The sequence below is a fragment of the Trematomus bernacchii genome, unplaced genomic scaffold, assembly GCF_902827165.1.
Source record: "Trematomus bernacchii unplaced genomic scaffold, fTreBer1.1, whole genome shotgun sequence".
Lineage (NCBI taxonomy): Eukaryota > Metazoa > Chordata > Actinopteri > Perciformes > Nototheniidae > Trematomus > Trematomus bernacchii.
In genome coordinates this window covers 507785-522657 of record NW_022987888.1, presented here as the reverse complement: position 1 = coordinate 522657, position 14873 = coordinate 507785, and the positions used below count along the sequence as shown (strand labels likewise).

At 40.6% G+C, this 14873-nt stretch overlaps 1 protein-coding gene across 1 annotated transcript; it reads left to right on the top strand.

Moving 5' to 3' along the window:
- The first annotated feature begins 1170 nt into the window (after positions 1-1170).
- On the top strand, positions 1171-2198 carry LOC117469838 (DELTA-actitoxin-Aeq1b-like). The gene is made up of 2 exons (XM_034114292.1): positions 1171-1371; positions 1457-2198. The coding sequence occupies exons 1-2, from the start codon at positions 1289-1291 to the stop codon at positions 1878-1880; spliced, it is 507 nt and encodes a 168-aa protein (XP_033970183.1). The 5' UTR covers positions 1171-1288; the 3' UTR covers positions 1881-2198.
- Positions 2199-14873: the final 12675 nt, after the last annotated feature.

The following is a 14873-nucleotide window of genomic DNA, read 5'->3' as shown; positions in this document are numbered from 1 at the left end:
ATATCCCATCCTTTTCCCCCTTTTACTGAAATAGAACGCCGTTAACGGTGTTCTTATTTTCAGAAACATCGAGCCTTATACATCAGTTATCTAATATCAGCTATATATTTATTATTACTATTACTTATATATCAGGCATTAAATGTCAGACTTCTTCCATGATTGACCTCGTCTATATTATCTGACTTATATTGATACGTGTCCGTTTGTATTTATTTAATATACTGGGCAATTATCGATAACTTCGGTTCGATTATCGATTATTGGTCTGTCCAACATGTCATCGATTCATAATTTTATCCTATCAGAAAGTTGAGTCACAAAGTGTCATAGCTAACATAATAATTCTTGTTACGGCCACAAAATCGTGTTTTGTGAGGTCACAGAGACTTTTGGCCTCTTGACCACTATCAAAGGTCAAACATGTGACAGAAATGGATTCATCCTTGAGTCCAAGTGGAAGATTGTGCAAGACTTGAATGAATTCCTCACGTTCTCCTGAGATATAGCCTTCACAGGAATGAAATGGCTGGATGGACAGACTCATAAGAATAGAGACAACAAAGAGATAATGTTTTTGACTTGTGTTTCAGAATAAAGAAACTATGTGACTGAAATTAAAATAATATTGACACACTTGTGTCACGTTCCTAACACTCTGCTCTAAAATCTAGCATTTTAAAACGCACCTACTTATTAACTCTTAATACAAAAATACACATATATGTAAAATGTTCAATGTAATGTATTACTTCAGGTCATATATATATTTAAATTATCCTCTGGTTAACTTCATGTTGCTTGGTGCTTGGAGTCATGTCACCCTCGGTGTATCGGTAAGAGTGAGGGCACTTGTTTGTGTTAATGTTAATATAATACATAACTCATATGTTTTGTATTGAAAAAGCTCTGTATAGTTGCACATGGGTGTGAATAGTTGTTTTTTTGCTATTTCGATATTTACACCCACAAACAAGTATGTCATGTGGCACTTCACTTCATGCTGTACATTCACATGCCTAAGCACCAAAGCATTTATACATCCAGGCAAAGCATGTGTCAAAGTCATGGCCAAGGTGGATTTAAAGCTTTCAGAGGCAGATATATGACACACGAAACACAACATACACCGTTTACTATGATGCTATGTTTTTTCACCGTTTGTGTAATTCAAATGAAATCTGTTCCTGAAAAGGTTTTAATATAACATCCATCTCTTAATCTGGTTGATGGTGTACGGGAGAGCTGTGCAGAGTCTAACGTTACAATAATCTCTCATTTTAAGGGTATGGGTGCTGCAGGATCAACATTCCGACAGTGCGACATTGAGATTGTGAATGAATGTCCAACCTACACATTTGTCAACCCAAGGTGTCTGAAATCTTTCATCAAGTAAATAAGTTCTCCATAAATATTCTCTGATAATAAAAGTTTTTCTCCCCCCCCCCATGAACAGGACATACATTTATAGTGGAAACTGTGCCACACCTTTTCCATCGACTATTGCCCCTGGAGCCTCTGGGAGTGCACTGTTCTCCAAGTATGCAGACGCAGCTACAGGATGTGTTGGCCTCCTTACCTACGATCTCCTGAACGAGGATACAAATCAGACAGCTGAGAAAATAGCTGTCATGTTTTCTGCGCCCTTTAATTTCAACTTCTACTCCAACTTGTACGCAGTGGGAGTTTTTAATCTGAGAAGAGCGTGTGAAGTTGGTCTTTATGAAGAGATGTACTATGGCGAACAAACCACGTTTAGGAGACGTATACCGGATGGCTCCTCTCTGTGTTATGTGGGGGATCACATAACCATCATGGCAACAATGTCAGATTCTTACCAACCTGTCATCAAGATGCAAGTTAGCCAAAACAAGAAATGAGTGAGTAGTGGCTCTCAATAATGAATCATCAGGGTTAAAGGTATCAGAGTTTTAATTAGCTCTCGTTGTCAAATCAGTAATTGCTTTGTACTTGGCTGCATTTTGGGTCATCTGTGTTACACAGATACATAACAAAAAGTCACATGACTTGAAAGCCTGCAACGTCTTATACTATTCTCTTTATCTGCATCTCTGCACCTTTGAATATGTACAATTACTTTTACCGGGGTTCAATTATATCACAACTTATTAAGTCTGACATTTGTGGGAAAATGCTTTGAAAATCTAAATAATTTCAAATTGTTATGATTCCCTATTTTCGTATGTGTTGTGCTCCATATACGATTAATAAAACAAAATAAATAAATATGTAAAATGTAAAAACTGAAGTGTTCTTTTTCTTCTGTCTGCTCCCTCTCCCTGTTAATACTTTTTTCACAAACTACTTGGAGTCCATTGGTCTGCACATGATGCACATTAACCAACTTTTAGACAAAGTTAGCACAATCTTACAGACTGACACTTACAGTTCTCGTAGTGGGTCAGTGCTCACTTGAACACCGCTCAGCCACTTCTAAATGTTACTCTGTGCTTTTCTTGCACACCAACACAAACCTACTGAGCATTTTCTCTCTGACTTATGACCAAATAATATTAAGTGTTTCAAGGTAACACCCTTTTCACCCCAGTTACACTTTTCATTTGCCCATTTCATGTCACAAACCTAAAGTTATTTCTGTTTCCTGTCTTATTTGTTCTACTTCCTGTATCTTTGTTTCCTGCTTGTGTTATTGTCAGATTATTTTCAACTGCTACCCCCGTGTTGTTTTTGCATGCCCTCCCCAGTGTGTCTTGTGTCTGTGATAAGTCCTGTGTGTGTCCCTTGTTCTGTGTTGGTTCATCTTCTTTGTTCCCGGGGGAGGTCACCCGCTCAGCTACTGGCCCTTCCCAGGCCGTCCGTGTCAGGTCCCCCCTTCTGCTACTGGCCCTTCCCAGGCCGTCCGTGTCAGGTCCCCCCTTCTGCCACTGGCCCTTTCCAGGCCGTCCGTGTCAGGTCCCCCCTTCTGCCACTGGCCCTTCCCAGGCCGTCCGTGTCAGGTCCCCCCTTCTGCCACTGGCCCTTCCCAGGCCGTCCGTTTCAGGTCCCTCCTTCTGCCACTGGCCCTTTCCAGGCCTTCCGTGTCAGGTCCCCCCTTCTGCCACTGGCCCTGTCCAGGCCGTCCGTGTCAGCTCCCCCCTTCTGCCACTGGCCCTTCCCAGGCCGTCCGTTTCAGGTCCCCCCTTCTGCCACTGGCCCTTTCCAGGCCTTCCGTGTCAGGTCCCCCCTTCTGCCACTGGCCCTTTCCAGGCCGTCCGTGTCAGGTCCCCCCTTCTGCCACTGGCCCTTCCCAGGCCGTCCGTGTCAGGTCCCCCCTTCTGCCACTGGCCCTTCCCAGGCCTTCCGTGTCAGGTCCCCCCTTCTGCCACTGGCCCTTCCCAGGCTGTCCGTGTCAGCTCCCCCCTTCTGCCACTGGCCCTTCCCAGGCCGTCCGTGTCAGGTCCCCCCTTCTGCCACTGGCCCTTTCCAGGCCGTCCGTGTCAGGTCCCCCCTTCTGCCACTGGCCCTTCCCAGGCTGTCCGTGTCAGCTCCCCCCTTCTGCCACTGGCCCTTCCCAGGCCTTCCGTGTCAGGTCCCCCCTTCTGCCACTGTCCCTTTCCAGGCCGTCCGTGTCAGGTCCCCCCTTCTGCCACTGGCCCTTCCCAGGCCGTCCGTGTCAGGTCCCCCCTTCTGCCACTGGCCCTTCCCAGGCCTTCCGTGTCAGGTCCCCCCTTCTGCCACTGGCCCTTCCCAGGCTGTCCGTGTCAGCTCCCCCCTTCTGCCACTGGCCCTTCCCAGGCCGTCCGTGTCAGGTCCCCCCTTCTGCCACTGGCCCTTTCCAGGCCGTCCGTGTCAGGTCCCCCCTTCTGCCACTGGCCCTTTCCAGGCCGTCCGTGTCAGGTCCCCCCTTCTGCCACTGGCCCTTTCCAGGCCGTCCTTGTCAGGTCCCCCCTTCTGCCACTGGCCCTTTCCAGGCCGTCCGTGTCAGGTCCCCCCTTCTGCCACTGGCCCTTCCCAGGCCGTCCGTTTCAGGTCCCCCCTTCTGCTACTGGCCCTTCCCCAGGCCATATGGACATTGTGTAAATGTAGTAAATAAACTAACAACTAGAGTAAAAGCAGAAATAAAAAGCAAAAAAAACGGAATTGTGTATTCTTTGTTTATTGTGGTTCCACCTACATGCTTGGAAGAAGTTGATCAAACTGTTCACCTCCTTGTTGCAATACGTATATTAAGGATAGTAACCAATAGAGGGCACCAACTGCACTGTGCAGGACCACATGTGTGATGTATTTGGTTCACTGACAGAAACTGGAGAAGATTGTATTCGTGATTACAAGATCACTGTTTTTCATACAATCACACAGATTAACAATGAACATTTGGACGCTGACCACACATATTTAAAAAAAAATGATATGGATACACAGAAAAAAACTGAACAAATACTGATAATTTTGCGTTCTGTTCTTTGTCTTTATATTTAGAAATATCTTTGTATTTTTACATTTATCTACATATTCATTCTTCTATTTTTTCATGTTTATATATTTTTTAAATAGTGTATTTACCTGTTTAGTGTACTTTTTTTAAACCTGTGTCGAAGCAACTTAAAATCAGCTGCGGTGTAGAGTAAATGATGAGTTAGGCAAATATGCAAAGAAACACAATATCGATATACAGTATTTTTGAGATCTTCGTTTTAATGCCTGCGTCCACCAAAGAGAGCGTACTGTTCTCTGTGACACAGACCCTTCATATAGGAAGACATCAAAGATAATTCACATGACAACACAGCATCATGTGAGGCCAGGTGATCGCCCCATGGCCTAGTACTGTATGCAAAAACTCACATCCTACAAAGAACAATGGGATATACAGATAACCCCGCCTTCCACTCATCCTCTCTTCCTGTAGTGTCATAAAACCCCCTTCCAAAGACATCTGTTATCACACACACATTGATATGCCATTTCCAGGCATCAGCAGTTACATTTCATTAGGATTACATTGTATTAAGCTTTAATACCATAATTGCCATCACAATTCTCCCCTTGATTATTCTTAATCATCAATCAGAAGTTGGTATTTAAAGTTAACGTTGGTCAAACTTCTTGTAAGACTAAATGGGAATTTTTGAAAAGTTCCTTTTCATCCTGTGTGTCTGTTACCATTTCTTATGTTACCTAAATGCTCTGTCACTCTCCATCCTCACACATGCTTAGTTTGGCACCTTAGAGTTAAACTCCCATACATTGTTAAAAATATATTACAAAGTATAAGAAGTACATAAAATACTACCTTATCAAAAATCAAACATTTTGAAATAGGTCAAATTGTCATGTAACCATTTATCGAAGGAATAACATAACAAAAAATGTCTTCAAGCTTTCTAAAGCTGTTTAACATATTAATCATTTTATCCAAATGTTTAGGTATTAGTGTTGAACTTGCTTAACCGGTCAGATTTAGATTGAGTTATTGCCCAATTATTTCCATTAGATCATCTACAGCAGGGTTCGGCAACCCCTGGCACAATTTATTTTCGGATCCTGAACGAGACCGCCGCCAAGCCGCGTCTCCCCGTTACCTGCAGAAGGAAGCAAAAATATGTGGTAAATGTCTGGAAAATAAATTTCAAAAGATTAATAAAACATTTCCCAAAAATATTAGATTCATTTCTGATAAAATGTGAAAGAATTCAGAAAAAGTGTAATAAAAATAGATTTAAATAGTCCCTTAAAAATATCCTAAAATATTTGAATAATTCAGAAAAATACCCCAAAACGAATATAAAAAATATGTAAATAATTTCAGAAAATATGTGGTAAATGTCTGGAAAATAAATCATAAAAATACATTTAAAAAGTCCATTAAATATATCCTAAAATAATTCAATAAATTCAGAAAAATACCCGAAAAATATTTGAATAATTTCAGAAAATAACCCAAAAGATGAATAAAAAATGTCCCAAAAACATTAGATTAATTTCTGATAATATGTGAAAACAGTCTTAAAAAAGTGTCATAAGAATATATTTATAAAGTCTTTTAAAACTATCCAAAAATATTTGAATAATTCAGAAAGATACCCCAAAAGATATATAAAAAATGTCCCAAAAATATGTGAATAATTTCAGCAAATATGTGGAAAATGTCTGGAAAGAAATCATAAAAAATAAATGTAAAAAGTCCATTAAAAGATATCCTAAAATATTTGAATAAATCAGAAAATAACCCGAAAGATGAATAAAACACTTCCCAAAAATATTAGATTAATATCTGATAATATGTGAAAAAAGTCAAAGAAATTGTCATAGAAATAAAAATTTTTAGGTATTTTAAAACTATCCAAAAATGTTTGAAAAATACCCCAAAAGATATATAAAAAATGTGTAAATAATTTGAGAAAATATGTGGTAAATGTCTGGAAATAAATCATTAAAAATAAATGTAAAGAGTCCATTAAAAGATATCCTAAAATATTTGAATACATCTGAAAATAACCCGAAAGACAAATGTTCCCAAAAATATTAGATGAATTTCTGATAATATGCGAAAATTCTTAAAAAAAATATCATCAAAATACATTTAAAGAGTCCCTTAAAAATAAATATGTGAATAATTTCAGAAATCCTAAAGACAGTTTTATTATCTGGTCTCATGAATAATCCAATCAGCGTCTTTCATAATCTTATCAATAATGAATCAATTTCTTCAATAACTTCTTAATCATTCGTGCACACACACACACACACACACACACACACACACACACACACACACACACACACACACACACACACACACACACACACACACACACACACACACACAAACACACACACACACTCACACACACACACACACTCACACACTGATAAATCCTCCGTCCAGAACAGTTTGTCCGTGTTATTAAATATTTATCCGTACATACACACTTTGCTGTTGTTACAAAGTCCTCCTGACTTTTGACCTTTTCAAGAGATCAGCTTACTGCGGCGGTGAGTGTGGACGGTCGGAGCATATACTGCGTTAGCTTAGCCGATCTCCATTCAGAAAACACGCATTTCAAAAGGTTTTTCCCCTGCCGTCTGTCTGCAGACTTGTCAAAGCATTAATTCATGGTTGTTACTAACCGGTATCAGTGTGTTGTTACTTCGGCATCATTTTGAAACGTGTATTACAATTAAATCGAGGTCAAATATGTTCATCTTGTTGTAGTTGTAGCCCCCTTGCCAGCGATTATCTCGACCATTCAGCCGTCGAGAGTGTTCACGTCACTAGTTTAGCATATTCAGCCCGGTTGTTGGCCCGGTAAGAACCTCGATTTTGGAGGGCCAGAAAAAAGGTGAAAAAGTAGCCCTGAGCCGGAACTACCCCTAGTGGAAAAGCAAAGAAAAGTGATGTGCTACGTGCTGCAGTGGCAAAGCGCCAATAGTGACATCACTACGCAACACCTGCGCTCCTATTGGCTAGCGCTCCAACACATTATACGTGATAGGCTAAGGGGCAGGATATCTCTAAGCGGTTGACCAATCACAACAGAGCCGGCCAGCTAACCAATCAGAGCAGACTGAGCCAAAACCTTCATCTTGATATTTGTTTTAGTCACAATTTTTTTCCCAGTAACTTAGTTTCAACTTCAAATTACATAACTGATAACTTTGGCCCAGTAACTCAGTATTTTACATGAATTGCATTATCGTAGATTTATTCTTTTGTAGGAGGGCCACAGGGGAGCACTGGCCCCTGTTGGCCCCCTAGAACCGCACATGACTCTTACTAAAGTACTGCATAAAAGGACAGTTTTGAGGTACTTTTACGCAGAGATGGCAAAAGTAAACACATCCTTTACTCAAGTAGAAGTACAGATACTCGTGGGCTCTGGTTTCAGACAGAGGGTGAAAAGAGGTGCTGCAGTACAGGCAGTGTGAGAACAATAAAGAGCTTTTTGAACATTAAAGCATGGAGACATGTCCCAGTAGAGACACTACATACAAAATACATCATAGAATCCCCTCAGAAACTTTAAAGCTACATGGAAATGTAATTTTGTTGATTTTAATAATTTTTATCATTTTAAAAACGCAGCTGTTTGTATGTGTTAGAATAAAGTTCAAATGTCAAAAATGTAATTGAATTTAAAATGTAAAATGTGGGGAATAAAGTAGAAATATTGAGTAAAAGTCAAGAATCAATGTGAATTGCGGAGAATAGAGTCAGAGACATTTTGAGAATAAATTGAGTAGAAATGTTAAAGATGAATGTGAGAATCTTTCACAGGGAATGACTTAGAAATCTACCATAAAGTTGAAGTGTTGAGATAACATTTTCACTGCAAAACTTCGCTAACTGTCAACATGTAAACATCGTTTTTCCCAACCTTCTTATAGAAATAAATAAAATACAGATTAATATAAATAACAGAATGTTGACTTACCTCAGATACAGTCATGTAGGACTCACTGACTTCTCCTCCTGCAGACAAACCGCTAATATATTTTCAAGATGGTAGTGAAAGAGCGACGGCTGAGTCCTGACTTCTGACAGCAGTAAGTGTGTGTGTGTGTGTGTGTGTGTGTGTGTGTGTGTGTGTGTGTGTGTGTGTGTGTGTGTGTGTGTGTGTGTGTGTGTGAGATCCTTGACGTCTCGCCTCAACTTCCAAATTAGCTTAGCTGTTTATGCACGGCTGCACGCGCACAAACAAAACTTTACATCCGATACTGCTGCACACACACACACACACACACACACACACACACACACACACACACACACACACACACGCACACACACACACACACGCACACACACACACACACACACACACACACACACACACACACACACACACACACACACAGTATTCCACTTCAAATGACCATCACAATTCCTTTACAATACTAACTTGATTTTTGTCCTCAATACAGATAAAAAGTAGTTCTTAATGAACAGAACTCTTTGATTTTTATGCATTTAAACGTAAGATTTGCCATTTTCTGCCACTAGGGGGCTCTCAATCCAACATTAACAAAAGACAGAGATTGCTGTGTGGTGAGGTAGCGTTGGATCATGGGAGTTATAGTCTTTAGCTTCTTGCCTCTGATTAAAGGTAACATCAGGAAATAAAGCAGTCTCAAGTTAAATATATTTCGATGACTAAGACGTCCTGTAGAGTGTGATGAGCCGGTTGATCAACATAAAGTGCCTTGGTAGCGGTGATCTGAATAATATTTATATTTTTTGCAGTTTTGTGCCATTGATTAAAATGACTAAATAATTAGACATTCTCCATCTCCCTCTTAATATATGCAAAGCACACCTTTTCTTTAAAGCTATGATTAGCAAAATTGAATTGACCAAATAAATCAAAAACAATTCGGATTTGTATTGATTTTATTTTTCCACTAGATGTCGGAAGTGGAGATTTTAAAGCTCTTGGAAAAAAAAGCTGATTTGTACATGATTTCATTCATATTGTCGGGTTACAATTCTTTCAAACATTACATTTAATTACAACATATTAGATGGTTAGATTTTCAAATACATATTTAATGTGATTTCAACATGTGGCATCCAATTAATTTAACTATGGTCGGGTTAAGGCAACCCAAACTACCTAGATACCTACAATTTCACTGTTATGAGACAGGAAATGCATCCAAATATTTGTATTCTGGCACTTGCCATTGGTATCGTCCAGTAGGATTGTACTAGCCTAGCTGTAAATCAGGTATTAGCAAAACAGTATACAAAAAATGTACGAACATATCAGACAAGAGGTTAAAGAAGTAGCTGATGACTTGGTTTGGGATTCAGAAATGTCAGGAATGAAGGCCGTTGAGGTCTGGTTGGTTGTGTTGGTTTGGGGTTCGGAAGTTGCAGGAATAGTTGAGGTTGATGTTGTAGTGGTTGAGTTAGTTTGGGGTTTGGAAGTAGCAGGAATAGTTGGCCTATGGTTGGTTGTATTGGTTTGGGGTTCAGTAGTTTCAGGAATGAAGGCCGTTGAGGTCTGGTTGGTTGTGTTGGTTTGGGGTTCGGAAGTTGCAGGAATAGTTGGGGTTGATGTTGTAGTGGTTGAGTTAGTTTGGGGTTTGGAAGTAGCAGGAATAGTTGGCGTATGGTTGGTTGTATTGGTTTGGGGTTCAGTAGTTTCAGGAATGAAGGCCGTTGAGGTCTGGTTGGTTGTGTTGGTTTGGGGTTCAGAAGTTGCAGGATTAGTTGGGGTTGATGTTGTAGTGGTTGAGTTAGTTTGGGGTTTGGAAGTAGCAGGAATACTTGGCCTATGGTTGGTTGTATTGGTTTGGGGTTCAGTAGTTTCAGGAATGAAGGCCGTTGAGGTCTGGTTGGTTGTGTTGGTTTGGGGTTCGGAAGTTGCAGGAATAGTTGGGGTTGATGTTGTAGTGGTTGAGTTAGTTTGGGGTTTGGAAGTAGCAGGAATAGTTGGCCTATGGTTGGTTGTATTGGTTTGGGGTTCAGTAGTTTCAGGAATGAAGGCCGTTGAGGTCTGATTGGTTGTGTTGGTTTGGGGTCCGGAAGTTGCAAGAATAGTTGGGGTTGATGTCGGATTGGTGGAGTTATTTTGGGGTGTGGAAGTAGCAGGAATAGTTGCCATTGGGTTGGTTGTATTGGTTTGGGGTTCAATAATTTCAGGAATAAAGGGTGTTGGTGTCTGGTTGGTTGAGTTGGTTTGGGGTTCAGAAGTTGCAGGAATAGTTGGCGTAGGGTTGGTTGTGTTGGTTTGGGGTCCGGGAGTTGGAGAAGTTAAGGCCGTTGGTGTCCGGTTGGTTGTGTTAGTTTGGGGTTCGGAACTTGAAGGAATAGTTGTGGTTGATTTTGGATTGGTGGAGTTAGTTTTGGGTTCAGAAGTAGCAGGAATAGTTGGCATTGGGTTGGTGGAGTTAGTTTGGGGTTTGGAAGTTGCAGGAATAGTTGGGGTAGATTTTGGATTGGTGGAGTTAGTTCTGATTTGGGAAGTTGTTCCGGTTGGTGTTTCTGTAGTTGTAGGTTTAGTGGCAAAACTGGGGATAGCAGCAGTTAAAGGAATTCCTGTTGTGGTAGCTACATGGCCAGATGTAGTGGCATTTTGAGAAGTAGCAGTAGGAACTGTTATATGCAAATTACCACCACCTCCTCCACCTCCTCCTAAAGCACCAATTCCTAAAGCTCCAATTCCTAAAGCACTAATTCCGAAACCACCTCCTAAAGCACCTCTCTCTCCACCATCTCCTCCTTCACCACCCTTGTTATCATCAGGATTGTCTTTCTTTTTCTTTTTCTTTGTAGTTGTTGTTGTTGTTTTCGTTGTTGTGGTGGTGTTGGTGGTAGTGGTGGTTGTTGTTGTGGTTTTAGGGACTGTTGTTGTTTTGTCTGTAGTTGTAGATAAAGTGGTGCTCAAGGTGGTAGAGACGGTGGAAGAGGGAAAGCTAGGTGTGGTAGTGGGAGGGGCAGATGTGGTTGAAGTTTGGGGAAGACATTGGCAAAAAGAAGAAGAAGTAGAAGAAGCAGAAATACTTCTTCTACTTCTTCTACTTTTTTCCTCTTGTAGGCCAGTTTCATGAAGAGGACACTTTGTTCCAGGAAACACCTCAAATCCCAGTTGTTCATGAAGTTCGACCAAAGTCTTTTGCTCAAGTGTTGTTTTTGATTTACGTTCTTCTGGAACATTGTCGGCCCAGTGTGCAGCCGCCACCCACTTCTCCATTTTGTGATTGTAACAGCAGAATGCTGACCAGAGAAGGGATGGTATATTCACCCTTTTTTTGAGTTGGGTGTTGCCGGGCTTTGCCCCGGTCACTACAAAGCCTTCGGGGAGATTATTATTGTTGATGCAGTGTTCGTTCAGGATGCATTTGACACATTTTTCCATCTTTTCCCAGCTGCCACCATTGAAAGTCTCCACTTGTGGAACAATGTTTGTCAAGGTGAAGGTGGAGTCTCGGTCATTTGCATCAAATCCATAACTCATTGGAAATAAATGGCCCCTGTTATACTTCTTTTCACTGGAGCAATAATCAAAGTTACTGGCCTGGTTTTGGTTTGCATCGTTCCTCATGTTGATGGGGTTTGCCGTCGGCTCGAGCTGCAAAAGTTAGAAGGCTCAGTCAGTGGTATTTATTTTGTGCTGTTAAAATAAACTTCCAGGAAGTTATTTGATAACTCAAACTGAAGTGATTACATCAGACATTTTATCATAAGAATTCCATTCATAGTGAATGGTAGCTGCTGTGCATTCTGGGGCGTCGCAGCCATCTTTGGAGGATAGCATCCAACAACGACAGAAGCCCTTAATATCTACGAGCTTTCACTGATCATCTTTTGGATGTTGTTCATCTAATATAAACAAAGTAATGGCGAAATATAATTGCCCTTAACGACAGAAGCTCTCTTCAGAAGCAGAGGAGCATTGTTGTACTGAATTAAAGTTAATAAATAACATTGGTCCGACCCATACGGCATCTCCGCTGATGTTGGCTACCTCTCCATCGTTTCCATTTTGCTATAAAACTATAAAATGTAAACCCAAGGTTATTTGTTTTGTTTGTTAATTAGGCATACAGATGGAGCATCTTATTTCAGACAGTTTGAAACGCGAGGGTCGTGATTGGTCCGTAATTGGTCCGTGATCGGCCCGTGATCGGTTCGTGATGAAGAGCCGGCCCCCAGTCTGACTTGATACCGCCCCCGTGATAAATAAATGTAATTATTGTGAAGCCAGCTGCAATGGATCATTGATCCACCAGGGGGTGCAGTGGGGTTCCACACTGGAGCTCATGTGAAATCAACTTCGATACAGTAAACTGGATGTTGTGGTGCCGAGAGACGGGAGTCGGAGGCGGGGTATCAAAAGTACAAGCTAAACTTTTATTTAGCATCTGAACACACATGTAAACAACTTCATGCCCGGGAAGCGAAGACCGGCGGAAACAGCTGGTCTGGTTCACTAAAATGTCCGTGCGGAACAATACCCCAACCCATAGCTCCGTGGGTGAATAATGTCAATCACCACAATGTACAGTATGTCTGGTACTAATGTATAGCGGATCTTTGTTAAGATCCATATGTCACGGATAGGATCATAGTCTGTGCTAAATAAGACATGTAATCATTTACAAAACATCACCATGTTGTTATTTAACAAAATAATGTTGTTTAGTCGAAAAAAACGAACGAGAGGAAATGCAGCCGGCTCTCGATTTTTAATCCTAATTTAATCATCATCTTCACCACGATAATTTATGTTTATGTTCGCCGAATTGACATGAAATCACTGACAAATATGAATATACTGTATTCAACTTCATTAAAATGTTATTAACGTGCCTAAACTCAGTAATTCACTAAAAATATTTATATTTGAATGGAGCCTTGTCAGGCAGATCAAGATCCGCGTAGCGGAGGGATCTTGATCCCTGGGTGTTATTTTTCCCCATAATGACCAAGTCGCTGCAAATTATCCCGCTTATTACATGGCCACATTCTCAACAAAGTAACGACATGACTCCCAATATTAATTGAAATGCTTTTATGGATTTAGAAAATGTTTTTATTGATTTAAAAAATAGTTGTATGTATTGATTTAAATTGACATGCATCCGCCAAGAAAAATTGTCCGTTGTTACCGTTTTTTAAACAGTCAGAATGAAACGGCAGCTCTCAGCTGTGTGTATACACACCTAATGGCCCATCACCCACAGCTCTCTCCCCCCCCTGATCTTTCTTTTACAACAGTTAAGTTAACTGTAGGTTACTCTGAGTGACAAGCTTACAGTTAGTGAAGTAACACTTTTTTTTTGTGAGTCACGACCTGGCTGTTTCATTCTAACATAACGCTCCAAATATGACTGTTTCCACTCGGACTTCAATACAGCAACACCATTGTTTGGTTTCCATGGTAGCGTGTCTCTTTAGTAGTGTGCACTCCTTTCCTGTAAATTACTAAATTCGTTTTTAACTGAAATGATCAAATAAAGTCAAAATGTCACAGTGTTTACAAACATTGACCATACCGTTCACCAGCCCCCACCCCCCTATGTTGAGTAGGCTATACTCTTTGTTTAAAACTAATTGGCCATCGGAATGTGTGTGTCCCAACCCCCCCCCTGTGATATCTCTTCTCCAGCAGTCTGTAGGTTTGTGTTCGCATATTTATGCTGTCGCAGTTCCTGTTGTTTCTATTGCGCATTGCCGGTATGAAAGGGTCTGTGCCGGAAATATCAAGATAACACGGCAGGGTCTGTTACAGTTTGTTTTCATCTGATTTCAAATAAACAAAGTCTTGGCTTTCAGAATATTAAACTTGTTTCGGCAAATTTAGATGATAAATACAACTATGAAGCTTGTAACGGCATAATTACTTAAGCGGAGAACGGAGTAATTTAACGTTACAGCAGGCATAACAACAGCCGGTGTTTATTTTATTATTATATATAGTCGTTATTCATTTGTTTTAAAGCTCAATAAGGAAGATTTAAACTTTCACACACAGCTTTTTCCAGCGGTATCCATACATCTCTTAATTTTGACCTCAAAGTGCACCAGATTGATGCATTTAACTTCAATATAAAGAAAAACATCTTCTGTTGTAACAACAATAACATTATAAATAGTAACATAGCTGAACATGACTGAGGCTTTTTAACATAGACTTTTCCAATGTCTGAGTGTAATATCTGCATTTTCTATTTTGGTTTGATAAGGACACATCCTGGGGATTGTGTTTACAAACATTGACCATACCGTTCACCATCCCCCACCCCCCTACTGTATGTTGATTTTGTTTGTCTACATGTAAATGGGTGGCATTTAGTACCCCCCTCTGAGTGAATACCTGTTGTACCTGTCCGGGGCTAAGCCCATAGGACGATGCTCTGATGTCAACCCCCCCCCGTTGACAATTCATGAGCGTCTAACT

What these genes read in the sequence shown, in the direction of transcription:
- LOC117469838 (XM_034114292.1), top strand. Translation starts at nt 1,289, where the DNA reads ATGGGTGCTGCAGGATCAACATTCCGACAGTGCGACATTGAGATTGTG. An exon ending in TACACATTTGTCAACCCAAG is followed by an intron (nt 1,372 to 1,456) that starts GTGTCTGAAATC and finishes CCCCATGAACAG; the next exon opens with GACATACATTTATAGTGGAA.